At 42.3% G+C, this 17464-nt stretch overlaps 1 protein-coding gene across 1 annotated transcript in view; it reads left to right on the top strand.

The window, feature by feature from the left end:
• The window catches only part of LOC140359570 (anosmin-1), a 44524-nt gene extending 33872 nt beyond the window's left edge, over window positions 1-10652 (top strand). The window contains exons 8-14 of the mRNA XM_072444550.1: window positions 366-510; window positions 1640-1786; window positions 4354-4442; window positions 5705-5876; window positions 5968-6182; window positions 7565-7706; window positions 9686-10652. Coding sequence (XP_072300651.1) covers window positions 366-510; window positions 1640-1786; window positions 4354-4442; window positions 5705-5876; window positions 5968-6182; window positions 7565-7706; window positions 9686-9744 — 969 coding nt within the window. The 3' untranslated portion in view covers window positions 9745-10652. The remainder of the gene's footprint in view (window positions 1-365; window positions 511-1639; window positions 1787-4353; window positions 4443-5704; window positions 5877-5967; window positions 6183-7564; window positions 7707-9685) is intronic.
• Window positions 10653-17464: the final 6812 nt, after the last annotated feature.

Raw genomic sequence — 17464 nt, 5'->3', positions numbered from 1 at the left:
CACTTCAGCACCTCAGGGCTTTGAAAACAGCCTGCTCCACCTGGAATGTCAAAACATGCACGGTCAATAACAAGAACTCATCAAGCTCACGCTGACGGAAGAATGCTGTAAGTCAAACATGGTGAACTAACCCTGGGAGGCTTCCATAACACTGTTCCCTCACAAGACCCTGAAGGCTATCTCCACACCACGATACCTTCCTCCGCGCCACATGTGTTCTTAATAAGCAGGCCCTTTTCCCATAAGTCTCGGCGGCCTGTGGTTTAGCTGTGACTAGTAGGACAGTGCTTTGAAAGGAGGCTCCAGTGACATAGTGGTATCGTGCGAGTGCCAGCTTACCAGCGTGGTGTCGTGTGTTGTCTCAGGCCCAGAGCTGGGTGGACCTGGAGGGACTGCAGACCAACAGCAGCTACACGGTGGAGCTGCAGGCCGTGACCTACTGGGGACAAGTGCGTCTGAAGAGCTCCAAGGCCTCGCTGCAGTTCAGCACCACACAGAGTAATGCGACGGGTGAGATTGTTTGGATTTACTGTTTAAACGTGCACACCTGACACTTAAGTGCTCAGCGGTTTAAGTTCAGGTTTGTACCCGCGAGGAGTAATAATTTAGGCAGATAAATCAGCTGGCCGTATAATCAATGCAAGTAATGCTTTAAGTAATTCTCTCATGATAAATGTGTTAACACTAAACACTGTAGGATTTGATTTTTGTCTGGGATCACTCATGTGTACTTTATCTTTAAAAAAAAAAAAAAAAAAAAATCAGTTTTGGTAATAATGCCCTGAACATTGTTTTTACCCAAATTCAAATTAGCCAACCCAAAAGTCGCAAAAACCAATTAGCAAACAAAGCCTTGAATAATTGGATCCTTCTTATCTGATTTACAGTGATAAAAATGCAGCATTTGTACAGACCTAACTGGGAAGATATCCATACAGAATCTGTGTACCATTTACCGTACTATTTAGAATGGACTATGCCTTAGAACCAGTGTCGCTGGGATAAACCAAGAGCGTAGTTTGACTACTTCATAAAGATTAGGGCTCCTACCGTAAGCTATAATAACACAACTTTATGTTTATTTCACATACTTGAACTACAATCTATTTATTAAAACCAGAATTTAGTCTCCCATAGTTTGCTATGATTGACTTTGAGAAATACTGTAGCCTCCAGACAAGATTAGACCGACATGGATGTCTAAATGACTCTTTGTTTGCTTTAAATGATTAGTCTTTGTCTATCCAGTGCTCAGCCACCATGTTTTTTTCTTTACTGTTAGTGATGCAGACAATTAATAAATACCTCATACAACCCTTTGAGGTCATGAACTAATTAAAACTCCACAGGAGTCTTGATGGAGGTGCTGACTTAGGTTTGGAATATGCACAAAGAATTGGCTTAATCAACCGAGAGCTATCCTATTTTTTGTTTGCCCAGTGTTGATTTTCCTAAATTACAAGTCTTCAGGCAAACGGTCAACTCTAATCACAGGGTTACAAAATGCCAATAATAATAATAATAATGTCTGAGAGATGCTCACAGCACATCTGTCCTCAGAACCAAACCAGTGTGTGTGAATTATCTTGCTGTTGACATGTTTAAGACAACAGTCCAAATTTCTCTTTTCTTTTTCCAGTAAAATCAATGTCCAAATCCAAAAAAGATGAACTCTCGCCCATTGCCTCGACTTTGACCAAACGCCCTTCTGGCCCTCTGGAGGTGGGCACGCCCTTCTATCAGGATGGCCAGCTGCAGGTCCGTGTCTACTGGAAGAAACGAGGAGGTACGTGAACCCTCTGATTTATGGCCTCTCAAATCGAATTAGCACCCCATTACGTCCATCAATCACCCTGCCTTATGTACATGATAATCAGGTGCATGACTCACTCACAGTTGCCTAAACAATGGGATAGCCCTTATAAATGAGGTATCGCACGGTGCAAATGAAATAAACGTAACAATGTGTCTTTGTGGGAACGGGAAATGTGATCGTGCGAGGGAAATTGGTGTAAACTCGCACATGGACAAGTAGAGCGGAGCCACTGTTTAGTAAAGAACAATAAACACACGCCTGAGCCGTGAGATGAGATTTATTGACAGCTGCGTTTAATAGCTCCTTGCCCTCGCTTCACTATCACAGCAGAGCGTTTCTGCTCTACAAGCCCTGATGTCATACACATCCAAACGTTTTGGAGCACCGCAAGGGGTTAAAGAGCGTAGACATGCCTATCCCAGTGGCATCCATTCCCGAGCCTTCTGTTAATACCAGAGTGGAAATATGGAAACCTTGAAAGCCATGCTCTCAGGGTAACCTGTCAAGTCCCATTCACTGCTCAATGTTATGTTACTAATATATGTCATCGGCCAAGCCAAACTCTACATCTTGGAGTCAAGAATGCGCGCCCTGGCTGATGGAGAGTCCTGGTGAGACACCAAGGGCTGAATCAGAGTGGGAGAAGATGGAGCAAGCCCAGGGTTGTTAGTCAGGCTGGCCGGGAAGCCCACAGCTGAAAGATGCTGACAAGGATCAAGTACGGCTGGGGAATCGGAGCGCTAATCCTGTTCCAGGCTCTTTGTATTTGCTGCTGTGGAGGTTTGTGTGCCCTGCTCTTCATTAGTCTGAAGGATGACCCCGGCTTTAACCTGGGTTTCACTCTACACTGTACAGTATATACATACATATGGCCTGGGGAGTTGTAGTCTCTGGACATCTGTTTTGTGTGACAGAAGAAAGGAACAGGTTAACTGAGGCATGATTAAACCCTGGCTCATTGTCTGTGTGATCCAAAGCAGTGCGGCCTCTGGGTAGTCTCCAACAGAGCAGACTGTCCTCCGGCTCAGATACTGTATCTGTGTGCCCTGGGCCAGACAATATGTGCCAACCAGTGGTGCAGGTTTTTTTCGCTCCCAGAAGAGATTTAGCGCACACCAGCAACTCCACCTGATCTCAATGTCCCTATTTCTTGTTTTACAAACCACTTCCTTCTCTGTCAGACGCGGCTCAACATACCATGTTTATTTTTTCCTGATTTCCCGGTTCCCTGTAATTCCTCTCTTCTGCTTCCAAAGAGCTCAGGGGCTCCAAGTGCCAGATCTGTGTCTAAGCCTTCAAAGGGGCCCTTTTATCTCCCTACTACAACGCGGCCTCCGCCAAGGGGTGAACATAGCATAACTCAATTATTAATCTGAGAAATATTTCACATAACCAAGGGACGCCGCTGAATGAATAATAAATCTGGGAACATGAGATGAGGATGATAGGCAGATATCTTTGCTGATGCTGAGGCACCACTGTGCTGAGATACTGATACAGTCTGGGGCTTCTGTTCACTGTACTGATGCAAGTGGACACATGTGAACACAGGACAGACAGAGGGGGGCAGGGAAATTATTGGATTAAGTTAATGCACTGATCAAATAGGAAGTATGTTGAACTTCAACGTCTTTATCAAGATCATCAGTTAGGAAAATGCTGACATGTATGATTAAAGTCAAAGCCAGTTGTGTGATCGTGTAATCATTTCATTCTGTCAGATTCTGTTTTGATAACGCACTGATTTGAGTGGATGCAGTGGTCCAGTGTAACATGGTTGTATTCCCTACATTTTTAGGTTCTAAACAGTAGATAGTTTATGTTTATTTGAGGGGAATAACTGAGAAGAACTATAGAGAAATGTAAACACTTTTGCTAAGCATTTTTTCAACTCTTCAAATGCTGCACGGTGGAGGTCATTTTAAGCTTAACATGAAGTGGTATTGGTCTGCCTCAGTGGCTCATCTGCCACATAATGAACCATGCCATATCCCCCCTCTCTGTTTACCCATTGCCTGTGAATATAAAAGACAACTTTTGTTCTTAATGCAACGCCAAATTGACTGTAAGATAGAAGATAAGGTATGTTTTATTCATCTCCACAAGGGAAATTCAGATTGTTTTGTCATGGAAAAAAGGAACAGACACAACAATCCAGTAATGACAGCTGACAAAAGCACAATCCACACACAATTTACTCCTTTCTAAGACAAGAATAAAGAAGCCCTGTATTTCAATACCTCATTATCCCCATGTCAAAAATTAACAATGTTTATGTTGCAACTCCTTTGCTTGTGGAGTTACAATAAAGTCTGCAACAAATACGCAGACTTTGACAGATGATGGTAAGTGCTTTTCGCTTAGACCAAAAAGAAACGAGATGAAGATGTGTCCTGTGGCAACGGCAGACCAAAGGGAGTGGCCAGTTAAATATGATAAGCGATGTACATCATGTTGTTAGTTGACTTACCGCGCCCGTGTTGCATAATGTTACAGGTAGTGTTTGTTGTGAGCTCTTTATCTCTCTTTATCTTCAGATCCTGAGGTGAGCCGTTACCATGTCCAGTGGATACCTGAGTACTGCAGCCACAATGAGACGCGGGCCCCGGAGAAGTCGGTCACAGAGGTTTGTTTGGCTTCCGACCCCTCCGTGACAAATCCGTCCACCCTGCTATTGTCTCAGTGCTTAGACAAATCCCTGGACCCGGAGCAAATCAGTGGCTGTTGTTTTGGAGTATTATGAGTCAGTCGTATGGTCAGGCATGGGGCGATCTGGCCAATAAAATGCATTTAGTAAAACAATGATTCCCGGAACGAGGGATTGTTCACCTCCTTTGGCCCCGGCCCTGCTTCTGCTCGGACTTGTTTTGGGGTGCACTGAGGTCTAAAGTAAAGCGTTTTGGCCGGGGTTCATGCAGCATGGCAGAGTCTTCAGCAATCAACACATTCTTCGGGGGGCTGCGCTAGTGTTGCTAGGAAGTATACATTCATTTTCTATAGATCACTGGGACACACTCCAGAGCCGGGAGCTTTTATGCGACCGCAGCGCTTCATTCGCTTTTAATCAAATCTGTTTCATATCACAGAAAACACACGCCCTCACTCCAGGGACTGGCTATTAATTTTGAATCTCTTTAGTACAAATTCATGATTTAAATGCACAAGTCAGCTGGATTTTCACTGGGAAGAAACAAGAGAGGTTTTTTGTTATGGCCAATAGATGATTAACATTTTATAGCGGTTTAATGTATATGGGTGCTGAGTGGACTTATTAGTGAGGATTTATCAGCTATTCTCTTTTAATTACACTTGGGTCCTCTGTGGTAATGCATTTTAATGTTGTTTTCACATTTGGAAGCTATTGAAATCACATACAGTGAAGTGTAAAATTGTCGCAGAGGTGTCAAAAGTGGATCATTTAAATTGATTAAATTGAATAAAGGACTGGCGTTCCATTTGTGAATTCATATGTGAATATTTGTAATTGTCTGTTCATTATGCTCACCTCATGAAAGATTTGACTTGCAATTAAAAATACTGTTACCTTTTAAACAGACTATAAAAATGCCTTAAAATGACGCCATATCAAGGTTAACTAAAGCTCTAAATTACGAAACAAGTTTGAGAATAAATAAAGGAAGACCTGTGAGCTATATAATTTTTGTGTTTAATTGGGTAAGGATATTTCAGATTTTGCTAATGAATACTCAAGACATTTTTGCACTGAAGTCTCTAATAAATTCCAGAAGTTCAAAGTGTAATGTGGGGCATGGCGTCTATATTCTGCCACAGCAATTTTAATTATCTCCAACTCTCCATGGGTCCTGACCCCGTGAACCCAAGTCGAAGTCATCTGAATAATGGCTCATAATGTGTTTGCTGGCGCAGGAAAACTACATCAACCTCCCGGATCTGCTCTTCTCATGCAAGTACAAAGTCACCGTGCACACTCTCAAATCCAAGAGGCGTTCCAAGGACGAGAGCACCACCTTCCTCACCCCATCCTGTGCCACCATCCGGAGCAAGACGCACAAGTACATCCCCTGCCCCGGCGAAGGAGGTGGGCCATTCCGTCTGACATGTAGAGGTCATTCAGAATCAATGCTGAAGTCGGATACAGTAGCATGATCCTGTTGTGTTTCTCCTAACAGCGCTCCCCAAGGTATTGGCCAAACCCGAGAACCTTACCGCATCTTTCTCCGTTAATGAGGGGAACATCACGGGCAGCTTTGTGTGGAGCGTGTCCAGGCTGGCCCACACTCAGAGGATAACGGGCTTCCAGGTGACGTGGGCTGAGATGACCAGCGAGAACAGGCAGAACAGTCTGCCCAACAGCATCATATCGCAGTCACAAATCCTGCCGCCGGTAATGACCTGTTTACATGCGCTAGATATGGAACTTGTGAATGCATAATTAGGTATTAGCATAATGGGCTTTTGATGGATTTTGATTTTTTCTTCCCTAATGAAATATGTGGCTGGATATATGCTTTTGTGCAATTATTTTAAGCACATTTTGGAAGATTTTAGACAAATCTAATGGTATGACCTTTACTTTCAACCCATTTAAGGGGACATATTATGCTAAAATGACCTTTAAGAACTTAAGAGATTCAAGAACCTTTTTTTGTCCTACAATAAGGGAATTTCAGTTTTTCAACACAGAGTTTAAGAATAACAGCAAGAGAAAAGAAACAAAAACAGTGTCCAGATCACTGAATCTTTTTCTACAAAATCAAGCATAAATTATGAACTAAATAAACTAACACAAGTTCTGCAGGTAGAGCCAAAACATATTATAAAATGCTGCTCACCATTGTGAACTGTAGCTATCGCTAGGCGGGGCAGGCAGCATGGTCCGGCAGTGCGGCACTTTGTTGTCGATATTGCACTTTACATAATGATCCACTGCCACTGGTGTCATAGCTTACTGTAGTAGACAAAAGCACAATATGTCTTTAATCTTCCCACAACATTTCAAAGAATCTGCTAGAGTCGTTCTAGATGACAATGGATACATGTAATATGTATGGTGTTGATGTCATGTTGTAGAAAATGTAGGGCCTAGTCTTGAAGATAAACTTTTGAAACAAAAACAACTCTTTTGTAGAATCCAGACATTTTGAAAATGTAATTACTTTTTTTTTTGCCTTTGCTCAAAAGCTTTTTCGTAGTCAGAACATTTCGAGAACACCACATTGCTTATGCATTAGCCCATGTTTTCCCCACTGCCTTTCTCCTGTCTGTCCTGTTTGAGGGTGACGGAGGATAACACTCTTAGCATGAATCCTGCTATAAGCCTTTGTGCACAGACAGCCGCAGACATCTGAGGAAGTGTTATGTCCTGCTCCATCTTTTCCCTTCTCTCTTCTGTACTTTTTCTGTACTTTGTTCCCCGGGCTCGGTGTGTCTCCTCCTTTCATCCTGCGTGAGAGCTCTGAAAACGCCACCCTTTGGCATAATCTGCTCCATCAACAACACGTTCCGCCTATCTGCACCTCCCAGCCTCTGGTGCTCGTCTATAAATAAAACCAGCCACTGCACACTTTATCAAGCTGGAAGAAAATAAGACAGCCACGGCCCAAACCTTATGAAAACATAGTCTATGTTTTTGTCTCCTGCTGACACTCCATTCCCCTCTGTTTATAAGCCTTCCCCGTACAAGCCCTGTCATAATCACGGACATGTTCTGGACTATTTCAACTCACGGCTGCTCGCTCTTTCTCTCGCTCCTTCTTCTCTTTCCAGGACCATAAGTCCCTGGTGGTGTCCAACGTGCGGCCGTTCACCTACTACAGGCTGGAGGTGCAGGTCATAACCACAGGAGGGGAGGGGCCAGCCACCGTCAAGACCTTCCAGACGCCCAACATTTTACCAGTAGTTCAACATAGTAAGTATCCACGCACATTAAATACAGCAATGCGAATTACATTTATTCAATCATACGTTCTGAAAGACACGTTATTAAATATTTATGACGCTTGAATAGCTGCATAGACATGACATAAGATGAAATAAAAGTTCTCTTATTTTATCTAATTGTATCTTGTGTCACGTCCATGCATTGATTCAGGACAGAATATTTTAACTTCTGTAGTTCTTCTCAGTTACTTCTGAGTTGTATTTAGCTTCATTCACGCTTGTTTCATTGATCCTGGTTTGAAAGTTCTCTCCCCTCCGAGCGTCAAAAACACTTCTGAATTTCCCTGATGTGTGATGTCATATTCTATACATGGATCCAGTGTTACTAATACTTAGTTTCTGTAAATAAATTGCTATTTGAAGTAACTTGATAATGTAACCCATTACTGTGAAAATACTTGTAATTAAATTACAGTTACTACTCAGTTACTAGTGACACCAGTAACAATGTTTAGGAGGAGAATGCATACTTCTTCTGTGAGGACACAGCCCAAACCAGGAGCAGGTTGAATGTGCTAAAAAAAGAAAAACCCTTATAGAGTCAGGTCACACCTCAAAGGCAGAGATCAACTCTTTGTAGGCCCATTGTTATCCATTTCTATTGTTAGTTTTATGCCATTTGAGACGATTTAAACAACTCATTTATTGTTTTCCTCTGTGTTAAATTTAATTAATAAACCTAAAAGAACATATTTGATAAATGTATACAACTTTACAAATAGAGATATCCCAAAGTGATGAAACTAAGTTACTTTCTTGAGGCAGGAACAAAGTAATGTAACTAATTACATTTAAAAAAAGTAACTAGTATATGTACAACGTCAACACTGCATGGCTCTGAGATCTTCTGTGCTTTTTTTTAAGTCATAAATCCTCATCAGACTCATTCTGAGCATGTCTGCCCTAAACTCACGACCATAACAACTGTGTGGCTACATTAACATGTCGGAGGGAAGCTAGCATTGTTTATCTCATCTATGTAATTCCCTCTGCAGCCAGTAGGCGGAGCCAAAAGTCAATTCCTGCCGTGGGAAACACCAGAGTGACATGAAGTCATTTTGTACTAACTGTATTTTCCGGACTAAGTCGCACCAGCCAAAAAATGCATAATAGAGAAGAAAAAAAACATATAAGTTGCACTGGAGTATGAAATGCGGTTGCAAGTGTGAAAATGACAAATAATATCACATATAAGTCACTCCGGAGGATAAGTATAAATATAAGTATAAGTTGCACCCGGCCAAAACTATGAAAAAGGTGCGACTTATAGTCCGGGAAATACGGTATTTGTTTTTCAGTTCTAAAACATGAGATGCCAAAGTAAAGGTACTCAAAAGCAGGCCAAAAACAACAGTAATTATGTACAATAATGTTCCTTTAACAAAATGATAGAGTACAATTGTATGTCTTGCTTTAAACATGAAAATCCTGTTTGCCATGTTTTTGCTTTTGATTGAATGAAACTGAGGCACTATATGGAAATACCAGTAAAGTAATCCAAACGCTATCTGTCTATGTGCAAACCAAATACTTAATACTTCATTGAAAGAAAAAAATATTACCCCTACATAACACAACACATGGAAGAGGCTGTGTTATCAGTGAGGCATTAAATAAATTGCTGTTCATTTCCCCAGCAGTCATAAAGGAAGCCCCAATATAAGCACGAAGCATATGGATCATAAATGTGTCTTAAAAGCACATAAAATATATCGCAATTCGTGGTTATGTCAACACACAGTGAGGAAGTTGGCTGCACCTCCATCACCTTATCTTCTGGGAAGCGGCGTCATTATCCCAAACATAAAAGCAGCGTGTTTTGTCAGCAAAGGCGTGAGATGTGAAAAGATTTACCGACGTTGATAACACGTTAGCCCAGCAAAAAAAACTCAAGCAGGAAGAGAGAAGCACCGCCGCACAATTTACTCAAACATGCTCCTTTTCTAGGGCCACGACTTCGACAGCACCACTCTCACCACCAGAAGGCCACGGTAGAGAGACACTGAATGGGCAAAGGGATTTCCACATCTAACCCAGTGGTGAGGAGAAACAGTGGATTTCTAGTAGAAGGAATGTACGGAGTAGAATCAGAGCACATCGGACCATGGACTGACCCCATTCCCGAAGGTTTGGACTTTTCCTTCACACCCTGCTCTGTCACTGGAACCCTCGGACTGTACAGTTTGTATTTAAAAAGCTCTTCTGTGATTCCAAGCACCTCCACACAAGTTGAAATTTCTGATTAAGAAATGACGAAGAAGGTATTTTGAGGAGAAAAAAAAAGAAATTGATTGGAAATGCCATTGTCCGTGTATGAAGACTGCAACAGATTCTTCTATTTATATTGTGCTACTCAGTAAAGTCATACATAATGTAACTCAATTGATTGTTGTCTAACCCAGAATATCTCACATAGTATGTTGCATGTGGTACAATTACTTTTGAATTTGTAAATGAATACCTGCTTCAAATTGAAAGCCTGTAAAGGTTTTGCATGGCCATTAGCGTTTCAGTTGGCATGAGATAATGTCTGTGTTACCTCTTTTTCCAATATGTAATACTTCATTAACAGATTAACAAAGAACTATAATGGGAGTCATATGTAATGTTTATTAATGAAATTATTCCTCGCGTGAAAAAGATAAATTGTACATGTTCTTGGCTGTAGAAATATTTGTCGTGGCACAGTCAGTGAATGTCTATATTTATTTATGTGTGTATTACAATTTGGTTTGGATGTGCGTGAATGTGAATGTTCTGTGTGTTTTAGTCACATTTTTTTGGAACCAGCAAAAAAATAATCTTGTAAAGACATTTTGTAAAAATGGAATTGTAAATACAGTCTTATGTTACATGTTATTTTTCCATGGTAGAAACTGTACAAACGGCTAAGTAATAAAATAATCCATAACTAGTTCCTTTGCTGCTTGTGTTTTGTGTGTGCAGTAAATAGACCTGCCTCTCCTCCCAGGGCTCCACGCTTTGGCAGAGACTCCTGCTTATTTTGGCTGAATAAAGCTCATCATGGCTCAGACTGTGTACAACATAGTCACTGATGGGTCCAGGAGCCTGCATGCTCTCACTGAGTCCAAATCAACTGCTTAGAGAGTTCAGCTGCAGCGAATGTCCCGCAGCTAAGAGTCAGAGAGACGGTCCTCGACACAGCGGGGCCTGTCAGGGCTCCGGTCGGCCCTCACTGCTGCTTCTGCATTCAAAACCGGGACAGAGGGCTTCTTTAAACAACAAGTGCACTGAATCATGTGCACAAACATACAAAGACATTGAAAATCATGCAATGTTGTAAAAACAGATTTCTATATTGATTTATTCATAGCTACATTGTGGTACTTTAAGACAGCTACGGATGCAATATAATGGTTTTCTCAAATCAGCTATTCCTAAAATGAGTCCACTATATAACTTCACTTAATATAACCATGCAGATAGATTTTTGAAGGGATGTATGGCAATAAAAACACCTTTAATGGAATAAATGCAAGATATAGACTTGTTCAGTGCCATTCTGTGGAACATTCTAGGCAAGGCAATAACATCTGCATTGCAACAAGCAGGTGACAAACCTGAACCTAAAGTTATAATAAAGGATAAAACACTATATTGTCTTTGCTTTCATTTTGCATTTGAGCCATCTTCCAATGCTGCAAAAGGAGCAGAGGATCAGTAATGAAACCACTCTCCAAACCTTGAACAGGGTTTCTGATCAGGATCAGCCATCGTGCATGTTTTCAAATGATGGAGGAAAACACAAGAATATGCAAACTCCACGCTTAAAGTGTTTAGTCAAAACACTTAACAGAAAACCATTCAGATTAAGACATTTTATTTTGACATTTCGCCTGTACGTGCATGTCTCAAAGCAGCCACAATGCCAAGATTCTTTTCATATCTCTCACACAACTGTCCATTTTTGTGCACTAGCCAAGCAATACAGCAGATTAAAAAGCATCCAAGCCAAAGAATCAAGACTCTACTGGTCAAAATGTACCCAAATGAATTATGAGCAACAGTATTATGTACCGTAATAGCTGCACGAAAAAAAGATGGATGGAGTTTTACATTCTCCTTACATTCAGAAACTGTATAGATGTAATAAACACTCAACAGCTCATTATTGCAGCTCTTACAGTCAGTTACATGTTCAAGCTAACAATTATCTATCAAATACAGTCACAATTCCATAGATTTCCTCCTGTCGCGTGTGTTCTTCTTTCTATATTGGTCATTTAACACTCTTTATAAATGACTAGGATCTGCTGTTTTCACACAGTCTTCATTCAGCAGAAGCAGGCCTCTCACTTCTCAGGCTGTTTATGTACAGTTCTATTATGTCACACAGATTAGTTCCCCCCGGTTCGCGCGCGCTAATCCTTCTCGCACTCTCTTTTGTAGCCGCAGAGCCAGTGTTGAGCCAAGACTTCTTTTTTTCTTCTTTTCTGCAACGCCTTTCACAGTGTCATGGTCTTCCCGCCGCACATTCCCAATAATACCACGGTTCCCAAGTGTGAAAACCTCAAAACAAAAGGGCCTCGCTCCAAAGTCCTTTTGAGGCACACTGCAAGACGTCCCAGTCTCCTCGGACATGAAAGAAAAGAGAGAAATGCTACAACTAGATAATTGGTTGCTCAGTGGTACAAAAGCTTTGTCTGGGATGGTTCAGGGCCAAACAGGGATTCTTTGTTTTGCATGGAATTGTATTGTTATTTTCAAAGCGATGCGGGCGATATTTCTGCGGAAGTTAAACATTCAATTCAAATGTATAACAAGAGCAATTCTTTCCAGACACAGTAGAAGCAGATGATGTATTAAACTTAGCTATTCTCTTTGACACAACAGAACGGGAATTCACTCCCATGAATTGTTGTCAAATCAGATTTCAAATGAAGCGTCCAAATTTGGTATATTTCAATCTGCAGTATGGGTGGGGTTATAGTGTAGAAAAATGTGGCAAAGTTACATGGTACAGCTTTAATTACAGTTCTAGAATGACTCAAATCCAAGACACGATGACCAATTTCAACATTTAAAATAAATCAGTCTGTAAGTTATTGGAGATAAGAAGTTCTATGTCCCGTGCTGCCCGGTGGTTGAGTGGTTAAAGCATCAGCACACATGCTATGCCAGGCTCTAAGTGCAGCCGGCCGCAGTGTCGGGATTTACTGTATGTCCTCCCTTATCTCTCACCCCCCATTTCACGCTTAACTTTCCTGTTGAATAAAGCCTTCGGGCCCAAAGTGTCCCAAGTCTGAGTTATTGACATTATTAAAGCGGTGTAAAGTCCATGTTATGAAACCCAACTCTGAGTCCCGCTCCAGGTTGCTTTTCATAAGTCCAAGTGATTACAGTCCAAAATGTTCACGTTACTGTGTCTGACAATAAATTCAACATAAGCTTGAGTTCATGTAATACACTTCAACAGGGGTTTTTGTGTGTTTTATTGATAACAATGTTTTATAGTTGGGAAAATGACTCAAATTATTTTTAAATCGGATATTAATTTTTCCCTCTATTACTTTGAGGCTAAAGTCAAAGTTTCAGCCCAATTTCCAAACTTGCCGCTTGAGGAGCCGTCTGCATGTTTAATACTGTCACTAAAGACTGCTCACTCTCACCACAGTTCAAAGACCCAAGGGACACAACACAACGCACAGGAGACATAATACAAAGACATTTTGCAGACCGACTATAGGAGTAGTCTAAACCGGGGTTTCCACCAGGCCGGGACCCCCAAAATAAGCATACAACCGACTCGGGGCCCCCCACTGTAAAATTGAATAGACGTCTGTAATTATTTCAAGCTGTAAATCTTTGAAAATTAGATTTGTTTCTATATGTTTTAGTAGTTTATTATGTTAGCCACCCTTTGGGAACCGCTGGTCTAAACCGCAGCGTAAAAGACGACAATAGTGAAAACCTGTCTGAACTTGATCCAGAGAAGTCCAAATCTATCACAGTTTTGATATCAGACACCAAATTTGTCTTTTTTCTCTCAATGTTTTACCAGATTATTGCCATTATTGCCATTATTGATCAAGATAAACTAAAAAACTATCCCCTCTTAATCATGTATTTCAGCCTCCTGATTACAAGCACCATTTTGAACACTTATGCACATTTCGTAAGATTCCGTTTCAAAATGTTAATGGCTGTGGCCACGGAGCTCATTTTCCATCACTCTGACACCCAAGTCCTCCATCTCCGGCCCCGTTCTCTGCAGATTCAACCAGCTCTGCACGCCAATCTATCAACTCACTTTTACGGGTCATCCTACCTCAGTTGACCGTAACATTGCTCCTCGGGGCATCGGATGGAATTCAGCTGTCGATGATGGCTGTTGCTTTGAAGTATGACGCACTCAAACTGTAATGCAAGCACTTTTTCTTTCAGGCTTTGACCATCATACGTACAATCAAATCAAACCCACAATTTTTGTATCATCACCCATTTTATGTCAATTACAACCACCACAAGCCATTTTCTTCTATATTGCCAGTAAAAATAGCGCTGACCTTCTTTATGTTTCATTAGGAAGCCAGTGTTGCTGTACGGTGTGCTGTGTGGTGGTGGTGGGACGGGGTACGGGGTACGACCTTGCTTTGGGCAGTGGGCTGGTTCTGTTTAGGCTCCGGTGAGAGGGACACATGAAAGGCTTGCTCCGTCAGCCTGAGAAAAGATGTTCGGGTTAAGGCTTAATGCGGACCAGAGCGCACAGAGGGACCTGCATGCCACACATGAAACAGCAGCGCGGCTACAGGCCTGTTGACAAGCTTAGGAGCTCCTCTGCTTTCAAGGAGTAAGTGAAGGGGAGTGATAGAGGGCCAAATGTTTAGCTGGAGAAAACTGAGCCGTGATAATTAGGCCCGAGCCCCAGCAGGGCTCGGGCAGTTGCAACGCTGCCGAAGGCAGCGTTGCAACTGTCTGACCAAACATGCGGGCGCAGCCCGCATGTTTGGTACCCCGTCGCCCCTGGCAAGTACAGTGAACTAGCCCATGCCGAAGGCATGGATCATGCATACTTACTCCTGCTATGACAGAAATAGTAAACAATGAGTGAATGGGCGTAGTCCTCCTGGCATCGTCCCGTACGCGAGAATCCATGCCTCAGGCATGGGCCATGCTTGTATCTGCTCAAATCAATGGAAGTCTATGGGGAGTGGGTGGAGCATCCCGACGGGATAGGGAGTGACGAGCGCGTAAGCACTCGTAATGATGATTCCACCCCATGGCGGCATCGGGAAGGCTTAGAGCTTTCAAACGATGTATAATTTGTTGTTATAGTGGAAACGGCTAAATTGTTTTTGCTAAAAATATTATTATTATTTTTTTATTATTATTAGGCCCGAGCCCCAGCAGGGCGGAGGGCCTATTGCTCCCGCAACGCTGCCGAAGGCAGCGTTGCAACTGTCTGACCAAACATGCGGGCGCAGCCCGCATGTTTGGTACCCCGTCGCCCCTGGCAAGTACAGTGAACTAGCCCATGCCGAAGGCATGGATCATGCATACTTACTCCTGCTATGACAGAAATAGTCAACAATTAGTGAATGGGCGTAGCCCATTCACTCATTGTTGACAACAGCAGCGCGAAGCGCTGCATTCCTCCAAAAACCCTCCTGGCATCGTCCCATACGCGAGAATCCATGCCGCAGGCATGGGCCATGCTTGTATCTGCTCAAATCAATGGAAGTCTATGGGGAGTGGGCGGGGCATCCCGACGGAATAGGGAGTGACGAGCGCGTAAGCGCTCGTAATGATGATTCCAGCCCATGGCGGCATCGGGAAGGCTTAGAGCTTTCAAACGATGTATCATTTGTTGTTATAGTGGAAACGGCTATATTGTTTTTGCTAAAAATATTATTATTTTTATTTTTTTTATTGTTCTTCTTCTGCGCTTTGAGCTCTAATTTGACCCCCTGAACATGCTCAAAAACTCACCAGACTTTGCCCAAAATTCAGAATCGGCGAAAAATTTGATTTTTTCTGGGCCATTTTTTTTTTCGTCAAAAAATGGCGCGACAGCGCCACCGACAAAAGTCAAAATACATTGCGCCTATGGGAGACGCCCCGAGGTCAACTTTGTCGTAGAGCTACGAAATTCAGGACACGCATTCCTCTCGTGAGGACAAAAAAAAATATATCATTGTGGCCACGCCCCCAGACTTACCCTATGCCCGCCATCTTCCTTTGAAAATGAAAACAAGCTGAGTTAGCCATTTTGTTCACGTCAAACTTTGACGAACTCCTCCTAGGGCGTTTTGCCCACCAACTTCAAAATCGGCGTACGTCCTCTGGACAAGTGGGGCATCTAAAGTTATCCAAATTTTTGGTATACCTTTTACGCTCTGTGTGCGGCGCAGCCGCAAAGTTGGACCACTTATTGCTAATCTAAAAATTGCTCCCATTTGATCAAAACGAGTCCGATTAGGACCATATTTGAATCAGTTGGATAGCTTTTACGGTCTCTGTGCGACGGAGCCGGAAACGTTTCCCAGAATTCTGACTATTTGGCCTTCAGAGTGGCCTATAAACAATAGAGTTTTTCCAAATGACATGATATTTTGAACAAAATTCTAATTTGCCATCCTGATCATTAAAGTATGAGAGCCAAAGTCATATTTTGTACGGCGTAACCGTAGCGATGACAGAAACATCCCATGTTATCCTTATGGGAAAATCGCAGAATCGCTCAAATCACCACATTTTTACGCTTCACACTTTAACGAACTCCTCCTAGTGCCTTTTGCCCACCGACTTCTAAATCGATGTACGTCCTCTAGACATGTGGGGCATCTAAAGTTATCCAAATTTTAAGGATAACTTTTACGGTTTCTGTGCGACGGAGCCACAAACTTTACCCAGAATTTGGACTATTTGGCCTTCAGAGTGGCCTATAAACAATAAAGTTTTTCCAAATAACATGACATTTTGCACTAAATTCTAAATTGCCATCCTGATCATAAAATTATGACAGCAAAAGTCATATTTTGTACGGCGTAACCGTAGCGATGACAGAAACATCCCATGTTATCCTTATGGGAAAATCGTAGAATTGCTCAAATCACCACATTTTTACGCTTCAAACTTTAACAAACTCCTCCTAGGGCGATTGCCCGATCAAGCTCATATTTGGAGAATATCATCTACACAAGCGGGGCATCAAAACTGATCCATATTTTGATTCTAAGTGCTACGGTCTCTGTGTGGCGGACCCGCAAATATATGTCAGAAATGTGAAAACAGCGAAATCTCTAAAATGACCACATTTTTACGCTTCACACTTTAACGAACTCCTCCTAGGGCGATTGCCCGCTCAAGCTCATATTTGGGGAAAATCATCTACACAAGCGGGGCATCAAAACTTATCCATATTTTGATTCTAAGTGCTACGGTCTCTGTGCGGCGGCGCAGCAAATTCGACTGACACTTGTGTTCATTTGCACTGGATTGGCCATGTCCAATGTGTCGCCGTCTGTCAAGTTCTTTTTTAATTCAACACAATAAGGGCGCCATCTTTATCAAGTCGAAAGCGCAGAGTCGGAAGGCCGGCGGCCCGCGAGGGCCGTTGGATGCCGCTTGCGGCTTTAATATTCTTTCTTCTTTCTTCTTCTCGGGACCAACCCCCCTATTTTTCACCCAGTGAACATTGACGAAAAGTCACAAAAATTTGCACACCTCTAAAAATCGTGCCTCTCTACATTCTGGCTATTTCCC

Source organism: Eucyclogobius newberryi, unplaced genomic scaffold, assembly GCF_026437365.1.
Source record: "Eucyclogobius newberryi isolate DKJ021-1_F unplaced genomic scaffold, fEucNew1.0.hap1 SCAF_14, whole genome shotgun sequence".
Lineage (NCBI taxonomy): Eukaryota > Metazoa > Chordata > Actinopteri > Gobiiformes > Gobiidae > Eucyclogobius > Eucyclogobius newberryi.
Note: the sequence above shows the minus strand (reverse complement) of the source record. Positions and strands in the feature narration are given on the sequence as shown.